Below are 14,954 nucleotides of genomic sequence, written 5' to 3'. Positions count from 1 at the left end.
AACACGATTCGAATAACAAGACAATCGGCAATCGAATAACATGCAATCAAAAGAACATTGACACGCTGGTTTATAGTGGTTCGGATATGAATTATCCTACATCCACTTTGGTCCAAAGCTCTTCCACTGATCTCAATCACAAAGTGTATCAAAGATTACAATGTATCGAATTTAATCACTATCGCTTTGCTAACCAAGAACATGAAGAGAAAATCAAGAAATACAATCACAAAGATTGATACAATCACCCTCTATGCACTCGAAGACCTCTAACTCTCTATGGAGATTATTTCAGATTGAAGAATAATAGAACTCTGCAGCTTTCTTTTCTTCTTGTATCAAACTGCTTCGATCTTATTCCTTTTTATGCAAGTCTCTTTGAATCGGTTAGTTAGTTAGAGGAGTTGGAGAAGTGCTGATCTCCTGCGTCTTCGTCTTGCATGGTATTGTGCACCTCCTTGATTCTTCATTCCCATTGGTCATAAAAGCTGGATAAGAAAGCCAACATTACAGTACGATACTGCGATTTCGCCAATATGGTCAAAGAATCAAAATACCTATCATAATCATAATATTAAAATGTCCATCAACATATGTATCTAATTATGTTATACTATATTAGTAAAATTGAGTTTCTTATAATAAAAAATTTGGTATCATAATCCCTTAAATTTATTAAATTTGGAATTTACTTTGATTTTATTTGACAATTATTTATGAAAATTAAAATTCTATTATTATGGTAAATATATATATCAAGTACACTATTCTATGTAAATACTTTCTAAATCTTATTCAAATTCAATTGATCATGGAATAAAATTACAATAGTTAATATTAATAATCGATATAATCATATTATCTCCTACTCCCTCTATATTATTTTATTAAAACTGAGTTTGGTATAGAAACTGATTCGTTATATGTCCAATTCTAATTTCTAAATCACAAAGTAATAGAAAAAAAAATCCTAACCATAAAAAAAATTCGAAAACTAAAGTTAATATACCAAAATTAAACTTTGAAGTTGGACAAAAATGCAAAATTGAACAAATCAATAAATAGAAATATTTTCCTTTATAAATATACATGCAGTAGAAACACCCTCATGCATTAAGATTGATAGAGTTCAACCTAACACATGAGTATTATTCCAATGATATATCTAATGTCTCATGATTTGCCACATCAACAATATATCATTAATTACGTCTATATGTAAATATACGACAATTGGATGTATGATTTGAGTATTATTACCCTTGTTCTAATCAACACCAACACATAAGCTCAAGCAAGTGATAGCAATCTAGTGATAGCAATCTAGGGAAATATCAAAGCATGCATGCCTGCGGAAGCATCTGCTACAGTAGCAGAAGCTGGAGCTTGTGATAAACATTTTCAGCTGCGGGCAAGCGAGCTTGCCGAGCTGAAGAAAGCAAGCATGGCTTTGGAGGTTGGTTTGAGCGTTGTCTTGGTTATTTTTAATCTTTTAGCAATGCATGCAAATGTAACTTTTACATAGTTATATTATAATTTTTTCGATAGTATATCAAATTATATAATTCTTATATATCTTCCATTATATATGTTGATTTTTGAGATAAACGTGAGATTTGGACATAGATTATCTGTTTGTCGATGTGTTCTATTAGTCCAAACCGCTGAAGAATAACAAGAAATGATAAACTCAAGGGTTAATTGCATACGTACATTACTCTTATAAAATCACGAGATTACTAAAAACCCGTTATAACAGTTAATTAACTCTCAGTGTTTTCAAATATGAGCACAAACACTCTTAAAAACACATACAAACAAGGGGTGAATGCTCAAAATTTGGAAGCATGAGATGAATGTGCTCAAGATTTGGAAACACGTGGAGTTCATAGATTTTTTTTCCATACTGATGTAGCCAAAAATCACTTGTACTCGACACGTTGCTTCCGCAAAGTCCGGAGTATCAATAAGTCCTTGTACGTTCCCTTGGAAGATCTTCAGTGGGTTGTTCCTACGTCACAAAACAAAGTCAGAGGAGTCGGGAGGGTTTCCGGCGAAGACACTCCGACGCTCAAGTCAGTTATTACTCAAGGAATAATAATCGAGAGTAGAGCGATATAGTGCTTAAGAAAGTGTGTACCTTAATAATGAGGTGACTTAAGCTATTTATAGATATTCGGAGAGTTTCACGGGCTTGAGCCTCTTATGGGCTTTTGTAGAATTCAGGGCCTGCTTAAATTAAATATATATAATATTTAAATAAGCTTGGGCCTCAAAAATATTTGGAGTGGACCTTCATGATTGGGCTCAAGCCAGTTGAATTTTTAGGTGTAACCTATCATAGTCCCCCCACTCTCGGACATGTCGCGTGTGTGGAGAGGTCCGAGAGTAGAATTTTTATCGGAATATTGGCAGAAATTTAGTTGCCGAGAACGAATATTGTTTGCCACTGCCCGGTCAGGTTGCGGGGGTCGAGGGGGCAGAGCCACCTCGTGGGGGCTCGGGGGCAACGCCCCTGAAAGGTCTTCAGATATGGAGAATCCTTGATGGATAAACCGTAGTAGGACTGTGATGCCATGGAATTAAAATCCTGGCAGAATAATAATAATTACAATGTAATTGGATAGGATTCAAAATCTTACCAGAATATTAATTGTCAAATCCCAATAGAACTCTATCAACTATTATGATTATAAATTCAGCACCAAAGTAAGTTTTCATCACAACTTACTAACTCAATTTGTTTTTTGAATTTTTTATTGTAGCGTTCACGCGATTAGAGGGGGGGAGAAGCAATCTGATTTCGGACTTGTCATGGCAGATGCCTATTACTTTATGTCACTATCTTGTATCCTCTCCTTTTCTCTCCTATCACCTATCTTCCCACGTGAAATTGTATTAATGTGTATGTGTGTCCATGGGTTATCATCTTCTTCACCAAAACGGCAAGTGGTTAGCCGCGTACAAGAGAGACGGCGGCGATGGGATGGAGATGCCGAGGAGTCGGGTGCCAGCCATGGGACCTCATCCACTGCTCGTGGAGATGCCCAAATCTGGACTCGGTCGTGGCTGTAAAAGGCAGTCGCGAAGTGGGGCGGCGCTGGTTGATTTATTCCGCCCGAGGAGGTCGTCGAAGTTCAGCCATGGAACAACTTTCATAGGCTTGAAAGCTGCACCCAGATCTGAAATTGAAAGGGGAATACTTTGCGAGGGCGTGTTGGCGACTCGGTGAATGACTATCGTCGATGTCCCAGCCATGGATTAGCCTTCGAGCTATCCAAATCTGGACTCGACGGGACTAGGACGACGGCTGCTCAGTTGCTGGTGGCTGCCGGAGATCGGGGTGGCGCGACTATGCGAGGTAAGCAGCCGGTCGGAGATGATGGTGTTTGAGCGACCGACGGCTCGCCGAAGGGAGCTGCGGCCGGTGGTGAGGCGGCGGACGCTGATGACTAAGGGGTGGACGATGTTGGTGATGATGAACCCATCTTTGATAGATATGGACACATATACACACGTATATACATATATTTAAACATGTGATGAAATATATAATTTATTTTTATGTCAAGGTATTTGATAATAGTAATTATTGCTATTGAAATTGATATTTGAGGATCTCAGTAACATGTAAGCAATAAACTTAAAAAGATTTACTACTAATTGCAATTGATTCCTAAAAAAATAATTTATTATATAGTTATTATTTGTTTTTTTTAAAAATCAATGCAAGGCATCATTCGCGGGGTAAAGTGCTTTCGGTGTTGGTTGCTAACCGAGATACTTATCTCTCCTCGTTAGTTGAGTCTGGCGATGATAGTGAAATTTACGAATGTTTATCTCCTATAATTTATCTGAATTCATGTGATAAAAGTGGTGCCCAAGAGTCTTCGGAAGGAGTGATAGAGCGTGTTTTGGATAACTTGGAGATTTTAAGTCCATGTCAAAAACTTGAATTATCATCTAGACACATTCTTAATATTCCCAAAAATGGAGATTCCTGTCATGAACCGCCTCCGGGATATTTTACTGTATATCTGGAGTACTTTAATTTGGGTTTCTCGCTTCCTCATCATGCCCTTTTGATAGAAATTGTAGATAGTTTTGGGGTGAGTTTGAGTAAATTAACACCTAGTGCTATTCTCCTCTTTACATGCTTCCTATGTAGAATGAGCGAAATTAAAATGTCCTCGACTATTGACTTATTTTATGCGCTCTTCTCGGTGCGTCGTTCCATGCCGGGTTCTTATACTTATTTTCTACGTCGCGGAGATTGTAAGTTTTTATCTCGTTGTCCATCTCCGAAAAGTGATTGGAGAAAAATGTTTGTTTATGTCTGGGATAATGGTTGGGGGGTTCCCGTAATATGGAGTCTGGGCCATAGGAGAATTATTTTTAGCAAAACTCATCGTGAATTGCAACTTAAATGTCGCTCCTTAGGTATTTTCAAAAAGTTGGTTGATCCACAAAGTTTGCTTCCTACCGGTATTTGCTTTTTCATTCTCTTGTATGCTATTGTATTTTTTTTATTTAATGTACCTTGCTCGGTGTAATTTGAGAATTTATTGTATTTATTTATGTATTATTCTCCTTGTTTTTTTTTGCAGGAGAAAAAATCAACTTGGCGGAGGTCCGGGCGTGCATAGAAAAAAATGAGAAGGATGCGTCAAAAATTCTAAGAAAAGACTCAGCAAAGGAGCGAGCTATTGTTGGTTCTCAAGAGCTTTCCCGGAGGAGGAAGTCTCCCGGGCCTTCAAATCATGCTCCGTTTGGGCCCACCCTCCAAAAGATCTGATGTGCATGACAAAAAAAATGGTGGCAAAAGGAAAGATGTTGTAGTTGGACCCGACATCGATGCATGTAGTAAAAAGGGTGAGGATCTAAGAGATCCGAATAAAAAACATGACGATGAACGAGTAGTTGATCTAGGAGCTTTCGAGGGTCGCATCGTGGAAGGAGTGAACCAAAATAATAATGCTGGATCTTTTTGGGATTTGAAAGATCCGGAGATTGGTTGGAGAACGGGAGCGGACCTGATTGGAGATTATGATAGGTTGCATCTATTGCCTCAACCTACCGAAGTGTTAACTCGGTCTCTTGCTTCGTCTGCCTTCCAGGTATACAATTACTTGCTTGTTGTTATTTATTATGATTTTTACATAATAAATAATTTTCTTTATCTATGGGTGTTTACAGATTTTATCGCTTGCTCCCACTTTCCAATTTCGAGAAGAGAGGTCTCAAAATTCCGGGAAAAAATTTGACGACGAGCTGGCGTCATTAAGGGGTGAGTGCAAAAGACTTGGCAAGGAAAATAGTAAAGCTCGAGATGATTTTCTCAAGTCGCAAAAGGAGCTTGAAGAGAAATCCAAAAAGTATGATGCACTGTGCGAGGAGATGGAGCAACTTAGGGGGAAATATTCCCGTGAATCGGAGACTGGAGAGACTTTTCTCAACTCGTCAGTAGGTAAGAATCTTTTGCGAAGTACTGGAGAAAAAGCAATTGAAGGCTATCGAGAGTCCACAGCTTTTAGGGACGAAGTGATTCAGTGGGCAATCGTTATTCATGATGAAGTTGTAGTGGATTGCCGCAAAGAACTACGAAAAACTAAATTAGTTCCGGAGGAAATTGTTATGATGATTCACCCTAAAATTCCGGAGCCTAGAACTGTGTCTGCAAGAGTCGAGGATTACTCGTACCTACCCTTAGGAGATTTATTGGGAGGTCTGGGTGACGAGGAGATGATCGAAGCTTTGCGCTCCAATTTCTAGCTTATATAATAAAAAACGACGAGTGTGTGTCGAAGCTACATGGAGACTACTCTTTGGAGCCGTGGAGCAGTTTAGTTTTATTATTTCTTGCCACTTTTGGGCAATTTTTTTTGTAACAAAGTCAAAGTCATAGACTTTGTTTGTTCTTTTTGAGTAAGTAAGTAGTTGGTGGAGGAACAAAGAAAAAACAATAATTTCTTTATATATATATATATATATATATATATATATATATTCAATTTTGTCGATTATCATATCTCTTTTGCATTTTGAAGTTGCTATTGCATACTTGTTTGATGAATAAAATACTATCGCTTTAATATTGGAGTACTTGTGGAGGGGATCAGTCTCCCAAGATTTTGTCTCATGGGGAAGTCCTAAACCCACTTGGTGCGTGGTGAGGTATCCCGGGACTTGTAATATTATTATTTCGTCCTGACCTCTTACAACATCATAAGTTCAAATGTCCCATGGGGCTGGCCAAGCCTCTTTTGTTGGAAATTTTTTTTTTTTATGATTGCTAGGGTCTATGACGTTTATGTCGTAAGTAAGCGTTAGTATAGGAGAGGAGATATGATATGCTCTCGACAAAGTAATCTGCTTGTATAATAAAATAATCATATTAGCTGAAAACTGCATAACAAAATTGTAATAGACAAACATAAAGAAAATATGCTAATAACAAATAAGGTAAATTTAGCCTATTATTGGCGAGAGTTGCAGTTTATGCATAAAACTTCTTTAGGTTGGCCACGTTCCAGGTCTGGGAAGTATTCTTCCATCTGAATGTTGGAGGCGATATGTTTCCATATTCACAATCTCAATTACTTTGTACGGGTCTTCCCATTTCGGATCTAGCTTGCCAACGGACTTCAAAATGTCAGACTTTCTCAAAACCAGGTCTCCTACTTGAAAAGATCTTGGTTTGACTCTGTCATTGTATGCTTTAGTCATACAAGCTCGATATCTCTTGGCTCGTGTTGAAGCTTCATCTCTTAGTTCATCCACTAAGTCCAATGACATTCGGAGTGCTTGGTCATTCCCAGATGAAGTGTACTGTTTCACTCTCCATGATTGCTCTCCAATTTCGGCAGAAGCCACAGCTTTCGCTCCGTAGGCCAGGTTGAAAGGAGATTCTCCAGTTGAAGAGCGTGGAGTGGTTCGATATGCCCATAGAACACTTGGCAACTCATCCACCCAGTTTTCCTTGGCATTGCCTAGGCGTGTTTTGAGGTGTTGTAAAATGGTTCGGTTAGTTACCTCGGTTTGACCATTGGCTTGAGGATTCCCGACAGAAGTGAAGAACTGCTTGATGAAAAGTCCTTTGCACCAATCTTTTATCTTCGCTCCAGAGAATTGAGTTCCATTGTCCGAAACTAAGGTTTAAGGAATGCCAAATCTTCATACTATATTCTTCCATAAAAAATTATTATGTCTCTTTTAGATATTTTGGCCAATGATTCAGTTTCGACCCATTTGGTGAAATAGTCCACTGCAACTATCAGAAATTTTCTTTGTCCCGTAGCAGGAGGAAAAGGACCTACCAAATCCATTCCCCACTGAGCAAACAGTAAAGGACTTTCTAGGGGCTGCAAGATTTTAGCCGGCTGGTGATGGAAGTTAGCATGCTCTTGACATGCGTGACAATGTTTCGCTAACTCGATAGCGTCTTGCTTCATCGTTGGCCAGAAGTATCCTTGGCATAATGCTTTCCCTGCAAGAGCTCTGTCACCTAAGTTATTTCCACATATTCCTTCATGAATTTCACGGAGCACATATTTTCCCTTAGCTGGCGTTAGACACTTTAGGTAAGGTAAAGAAAAACCTCTTTTGTACTGTTCTCCGTCAATGATTGTGAACCGAGCAGCTCTCACTCTAAGTTTTCGAGCTTCGACTTGGTTAGCAGGTAGGTTACCCCACATCAAATAGTCGATTATTTCATATTTCCAACTAGGTTCTTCGCTGTCAGCACAGAATATTGTAACATCACTTCCATCAACTTTTTCCTTGTCATATGTTAGGAATGTAATTTTTCTATTATCAATGTTGGCCAAGGAGCTTGCTAACTTGGCAAGACGGTCTGCTGACTCATTTTCCACTCTAGGTATCGGCTTTACATCGTAGCTGTCTAAACGTGAGAAAAGCTCATTCACTTGAGTGAGGTATTCAAGCATTTTATCTTCCTTCGCTTCATAATTTCCATTAACCTGACTGACGATAAGTTGGGAGTCATTGTGTATCGTCAGTATTTTTGCTCCGACCGATAAGGCCAATTTAATTCCCATGATGAAAGCTTCATATTCTGCCTCATTATTCGTTGCAGGGAATAGAAATTTGATGGCATATTGAAATTTATCTCCTTGAGGGCTCTCCACAATTATACCTGCCCCGCTTCCTGAAGACGTTGATGACCCGTCGACATAAACCATCCATGTCGGGGTGGAGATTTCTTTTTGAGTTACAGTCATCTCTACTAGAAAATCGGCCAGAATCTGTGCTTTAATTGCTGGACGTGGGCGATATTCAATTCCATATTGGCTTAACTCGACAGCCCACTTAACCATTCTTCCTGATGCTTCAGGACTCGAGATAATTTGTTTGAGAGGATGATTAGTGAGTATAAATATTGGATGAGACTGAAAGTACGGACATAGTTTTCTCGCTGCAGTTACCAAAGTCAGTGCCAGTTTTTCGATCTTTGTATATCTTAATTCTGCTCAATGTAAAGTTCGACTGATATAATAAACCGGTTTTTGCTCACGTCCAACTTCAGAGACCAATACTGCACTTACCGCCTCCGCAGATATTTCCAGATAAATCAGCAGGGTGTCACCTTCTTTTGGTTTTACCAAAAATGGCGGAGAGGTCATATGTATTTTCAACTCGTCAAATGCATGCTGGCACTCCTCTGTTCATCGAAAACCTTTTCCACTTCTCAGCATTTTGAAGAATGGTAAACCCTTGTCTGCAGATCTTAAGATAAATCGGTTGAGGGCGGCCAAACGTCCTGTCAACTCTTGGATTCCTTTTACACTCTTCGAAGGATTCATGCTTAAAATTGCTTTGATTTTTTCAGGGTTGGCCTCTATTCCTCGTTCTGACACCATATAACCAAGAAATTTTCTCCTCGTACACCAAAAGTGTATTTATCCGGATTAAGTTTCATCTTGTATTTTCTGAGTATACTGAAGCATTCCTCAAGATCTTCCAAGTGATTAGACGCTTGAATACTTTTGACGAGCATGTCATCTATATAAACTTCCATGTTACGCCCGATCAAGTGTTCGAACATGGTATTTACTAGACGTTGATAGCTAGCTCCAGCATTTTTCAACCCAAACGGCATAACATCATAACAATAAATTCCTCGGTCAGTGATGAACTTGCTTTTTCCTGGTCTTCTGGCGCTAGGCCAATCTGATTGTATCCTTGATATGCATCAAGAAAAGTGAGCAGTTCGCATCCTGCTGTCGAATCGACTAACAAATCAATTCGTGGGAGTGGAAACGGATCTTTGGGGCATGCTTTGTTGAGACCAGTGAAATCTATACACAAATGCCACTTTCCTCCAGGCTTCGGTACTAAAACCACACTTGCAAGACAATCTGGGTATGAAATTGGCCTAATGTACTTTGCCGCTAAGAGTTTCTCCACTTCAGCGGCTATATGTCGATTTTTTTTTCTGGGCCAAATGATCTTTTCTTTTGCTTCACCGGTCTCATTTTCGAATCAACACGGAGGTGATGGAGCACATATTCTTGAGGTATTCCGGGTAGAGGCTCATCACCCCAAGCAAACACGTCCAAATTGCGACCGAGGAAATTTTTCAGCTTCTCTTCCAATTCAAGAGGTAATTTGGTCCCAATTTTCAGTATCTTCTTGGGATCACTTGGAATGATTTCTACGTGCTTTAGTGTTTCGGTTGCTGTTATTCTTTCTTTGCTCTCGGCTTCCTCATCCACCAAATGTATTCCGTTTTCACGTAAAATTTTTCCAGGTTTCGGTGCTCTTTCGTCACTAGAAATTTTCCTTTTACAATTTCCTGATGAACCTCGTAATGTCACCGCATTACATTCTCTAGCTAAACGATGGTCACCAATGGCTTCTCCTACTCCTCCTGGAGTCGGAAACTTCAGCTTCATATGATATGTCGATCCGATGACTTGGAATATATTGAGACTTGGTCATCCCAATATCACATTGTACGCAGATGAAGCCTTTACTACAAGGAATTTCACCATCTTAGTATACCGTTTCGGGTAAGAACCCAAGGAAAGAGGAAACGTTACTTCTCCCAAAGCTTCAACTATTTCTCCAGAAAATCTGACTAGTGGAGTGTTGACTGGAGTTAACTGTGCATTACTAATACCCAACTTCACGAATGCATCATGAAAAATTATGTCGGCCGAACTTCCTGAATCTACTAGAATTTTCTTTACCCAAAAATTGGAGATTGTGGCTGAGATGATTAAACCATCATTATGTGTACCCCGAGGGTTCTCTAGATCTTTGTCACTGAATGATAATCCATCTTGGATGGTTCCAATTTCATATATCGACAAGGATGTGGGGCTAGATAAATTGTTGGTTCCTTTTGCTGCCCGTAGAAGGGCTTTTTTTGCATTGTTTGTGTCGCCACAAGCAGGCCCCCCAGTGATTACGACGATTACCCCTCCCGAGGGCAAATTTTCATCAGCTCGTTCATGCTGTTTCCCAGTTTCATCATGACGCTTTTGATAGTCACGTTTTGGTTGTTCGTCCCGATGCCTGTCATCTCGCTTTTCACCGCGGGATTTGTCCACAAAATTCCCCAAATGTCCGCGCTTTATGAGTTTTTCAATTTCTGCTCGCAAACTGAAGCAATATTCTATATTATGACCTTTATCTTTATGAAAATGACAGTACTTGTCCGAACGCTGGCGCTTTGGGTTATTTTGCATTGGGCGAGGGGGACGCAACAATCCTTGTTTTTCAGCCACTACCAGTATATCGGTCAGTCGTGCATTGAGGGGTTTATTCTGGAGGCCGGTGCTCTGTATTGTTTGATTCTCTTCTCGCTTTCTAATATCTGATTTATCTTCTTCTCTCTTTATTTTATTCAAGTAGTGTGGCTCTACAGATTCTTCAACCCGTATGTATTTCTCAGCTCTTTCCAATAATTCCTCTAAGTTTTTGGGCGGCCTTCCCGCTATTGATTCCTTGAACTTCCGATGGCGCAAGTTTTGTTGCATTATTCCAGCTAACAAATCACGGTTCATGTGTAAGACTTCGTGCACCGCATGAGTAAATTGCCGAACATAGTCCCTCAAACATTCTCCTTCTTTTTGAATGACTGTGAACAAATATGCTGCTGTTTTTGGGTATTTCTTGTTAATTGAGAATTGCTGGATGAAACAGTCAGTAAGTTGCTTCAAATTGGCAATAGATCCAGAGGGTAACTTATTGAACCATGTGAGTGCTCTTCCTGATAATGTTGTTCGGAAAATTTTACAGTATGCAGCATCTGTGATATCATACAAATTCGCTTTCGCGTAGAATTTGTCAATATGGTCTTGGGAGTCACTCGTTCCATCGAACTCAGGTAAGTTGGGGATTTTGACTCCCTTTGGTAATGCTTCACATAATATGTCATCAGTGAAGGGGCTTCGACGTGACGGCAAAATTGCGGACATATTCTCTCTAATTACTTGTGTGCGAGATCCATCCTTCCGAGTTGGATTAGTGATCTTGTTTTCTCCGGAGGTGTCATGAACTGTGTGAACACTTGCTTCACCGTCTTTCTGAGTAGTATTTTTCTTGGTCCCCCCTTGATCTTTATCATTCACTTTATACTTATCTTTATTTGGGTCTTCGTTATTAGGGTCAAGAGATGACGAGCCTTCAGTCTGAGCCTTTTTCTTGGTGCTTTTGCGCTTACGAGTTTCTAGGTACTGAGCAACTGCGTCTTTTGCTGCGAGTGCTGCTGTGTTTTCCATTAGCGCAGTTAAGTCTTCACGGGTGAGAGTAATACTCGGCGGTGCGTTTCCATTGTTATTATTTCCTTGAGACATTTTTGAAGTAATATGTGCTCTCAATGACGTAAAGAACAGTTTCCCACAAACTGCGCCAAGCTGATGTAGCCAAAAATCACTTGTACTCGACACGTTGCTTCCGCAAAGTCCGGAGTATCAATAAGTCCTTGTACGTTCCCTTGGGAGATCTTCAGTGGGTTGTTCCTACGTAACAAAACAAAGTCAGAGGAGCCGGGAGGGTTCTCGGCGAAGGCACTCCGACGCTCAAGTCAGTTATTACTCAAGGAATAATAATCGAGAGTAGAGCGATATAGTGCTTAAGAAAGTGTGTACCTTAATAATGAGGTGACTTGAACTATTTATAGATATTCGGAGAGTTTCACGGGCTTGAGCCTCTTATGGGCTTTTGTAGAATTTAGGGCCTGCTTGAATTAAATATATATAATATTTAAATAAACTTGGACCTAAAAAATATTTGGAGTAGACCTTCATGATTGGGCTCAAGCCCAGTTGAATTTTTAGGTGTAACCTATCACATACAGATAATCTCGAGATTTCGTAATTAAAGTTGATAGATACAATTGACCCTCATGAAAACAAAGACATAGAGTGAGTAAAAACAACCTATCAATATGGCACAAAATCTACATTTGGGAAAATTACATTATTGATCCGATAAACTGCGTGGTTATTTTACATGTGAGGAACACAATCAATAACATGGTTATGCGCAAACAAACAGCTATCATACACTCACATTACATCATTTCATACGTATGCGTATATTTTGAAATATCACTATGAAATTTTAGTTCAAGATCAACATGTAAGGTTAATGGAGGCATACATTAATACGAACATGAAAATTCTAATGTAACATTAATTAAATTTTGTTTTTTCTTTTTCAAAAAAGGATCAGTTATGGAAAATTGGAAATAAGTATTTCAGGAAAGAAAATTATAATCAGCGTCAAAATATTTATAATACAGTGTGGATAATGTGAAAAATCCTCTTCACGTGATATACAAAATCAGAATCTACACGATTCAAATCACAGTCAACTAACAATATTATAAATTGAGTTTATTAATTTAATGTATCATGTCTACAAAATCCCACTTTATTCAACGATTAATGTGAATTAATGTTTCTGATTCAAAACATATTATAACTTTCATACCATTTATACCTAATTCCTTCTAACAATTACTTATAAATATACATTGTCAAAATCCTCTCATGCATAAAGAAAAATGGTGTTTTCTTGTCCCAAAAACTGGTCGATCATCTTCGTTTCTCTCTCGATATTCCTCCTAATCGGCACCAACGCGTCGGCTCAAGCGAACGGAGTCAATGATCTAGTGAATCAAATCTGCTCCAAGACCCGCAATCCAACTTTCTGTTTCCAGAATATAGGGAAACTTAAAAACGAGAGCCTGCCCGAGCTATGCAGGGCAGCCATCATGCCGGCAATCTTGTTAGCCGAATTAGCGGTCGACCAGGCTCATGTGCTTCTCCTTGAGGGGAAATTTCCAGCGCTCAATGGCAAGTTCAAGTCATGCATCGGCAGCTATACGAAGACTAATCTTGATCTGTTAGCTGTGCTGAGGGGTTTGAATGCTGGGAAGTATCGAAGCCTGCACGATGATGCATATGCGGCGTTTTCAGATGCCGGAGATTGCGATAGAGAGTTCCAGCCGCCGTCCAGTGAGCCTGCTCAGGTGAAGAAGGGAACCCAGGATTTGCTGGATGGTTGTAGCATAGTCTTGGTTATTTCTCAACTTTTAGCTAGGGGTTAAAAATGTAACTTTCATTACGATTATATTATATTTTTTAGTGAGTTACATATTACCAATTTATTGAGATATATATTTCTATATATGAGGATTTGAAATCATCATTATTGATTTGCGTTTTCAATTGTGTTAATTTCTGAGGAAAGTAGTAATCGTGCCTTCGTTTTAAGTATTATTTATTGGTGGTACATTTAGGTATTGGTCGATTAAGTTATGAGAGTTTGATTTTTGTATACTAATTAACTTGATTTATTTTTGGCTATCTTAGTCTAATTGTTAATATTTAATCGGATAATGCTGGATTGACATAAAAAAAATGATGTGACATTGGTTTTGGTACAAATTTTAAACTTTTGGTTTTAGGTTATCTTGGTTTAGTTTTAGGCGATCTTGGTTTAATCGTTGATGTTTCATCGAAAAATATTAGCGTGAAATCATAAAATACTGACGTCACTCGGAAAATACCGACTTTTCAAGATGTCATATAAAATCTTGAACAAAAGTAGTAAAAATTAAAAGGGAAAAACTGCAAATTTGGTTATATATGTTTGTCACTTTGCGATTTTGGTCCTCTATGTTTTCATATTTCAGTTTTAGGCCTGTATGTTTTGATTTTTGACAATTTTGATCCTTTTTATTCGAAAATGCTTACGTGACACTGTACACACCAGCTCCACATCAGCACTGAATTGGCGCCACGTCAGCGCCACATCGAAAAGGACTAAAATTGCCAAAAAAATAAAAATAGCGAACTAAAACTGAAATCTGAAAATATAAATGACTGAAATCGCAAAATGACAAACATGCAGGACCAAAATTTTTTTTTCCCAATACCAAGACCAAACTCTGTCTCGATTATTTTAAGAAAATTTACTCTTTTTATGATTGTTTTTTGTTATTTTATGAGTTATTGAAAACTTAACATATATATTAAAATCCAATATTAAATAAGCTAATGGAAAAAATCACATTCTCTATTTAAATTATAAGATTATTGTTTAGACTACGAATTATAATATATTCTGTTACCCCGAGAAAATATTTCAACCCGAGCCCGTTTATAATTGGTCTACCCGATATGGCTCAACATGTCAAGGTCCAGCCCAGTTTGGACTATGTTAGATTTTGATCAGGGCTGGTCATTATGGGCCGATCTAGGCTGTTTCTAATGGGCCGCAAGTATTCTTTTCGAGTTCAAGTAGGACTCTGATATATATGAGATAAGCCTGGATATTTTCAAATATTCACGAGATAGAGATAAGCTTACAAAGGGACCAATGGATGAAGAGTCCTAGTCCAGGACATTTTATAATTCGACTAGGTAACTTACTATTTTTTCCCTATAAATACAGACATTGTTATGGTTGTGATTATT

At 38.6% G+C, this 14,954-nt stretch overlaps 3 protein-coding genes across 3 annotated transcripts; 1 reads left to right on the top strand and 2 right to left on the bottom strand.

The window, feature by feature from the left end:
• Positions 1-6,513: 6,513 nt before the first annotated feature.
• On the bottom strand, positions 6,514-8,336 carry LOC140864715 (uncharacterized). The gene is made up of 2 exons (XM_073269045.1): positions 7,313-8,336; positions 6,514-7,148 (listed from the first exon to the last, which is right to left on the bottom strand). Exons 1-2 carry the CDS (start codon positions 8,334-8,336, stop codon positions 6,514-6,516), a joined length of 1,659 nt encoding a protein of 552 aa, XP_073125146.1.
• A 1,620-nt stretch (positions 8,337-9,956) lies between these two features.
• Positions 9,957-11,822, bottom strand: LOC140864709 (uncharacterized). The gene is made up of 2 exons (XM_073269032.1): positions 11,460-11,822; positions 9,957-11,156 (listed from the first exon to the last, which is right to left on the bottom strand). Exons 1-2 carry the CDS (start codon positions 11,820-11,822, stop codon positions 9,957-9,959), a joined length of 1,563 nt encoding a protein of 520 aa, XP_073125133.1.
• A 1,214-nt stretch (positions 11,823-13,036) lies between these two features.
• LOC140864703 (pectinesterase inhibitor-like) lies at positions 13,037-13,582 on the top strand. The gene has a single exon (XM_073269019.1). It carries the CDS (start codon positions 13,037-13,039, stop codon positions 13,580-13,582), a length of 546 nt encoding a protein of 181 aa, XP_073125120.1.
• Positions 13,583-14,954: the final 1,372 nt, after the last annotated feature.

This window comes from Henckelia pumila, chromosome 1 (assembly GCF_033568475.1).
Source record: "Henckelia pumila isolate YLH828 chromosome 1, ASM3356847v2, whole genome shotgun sequence".
Lineage (NCBI taxonomy): Eukaryota > Viridiplantae > Streptophyta > Magnoliopsida > Lamiales > Gesneriaceae > Henckelia > Henckelia pumila.
This window is presented reverse-complemented; position numbering and strand designations above follow the sequence as displayed.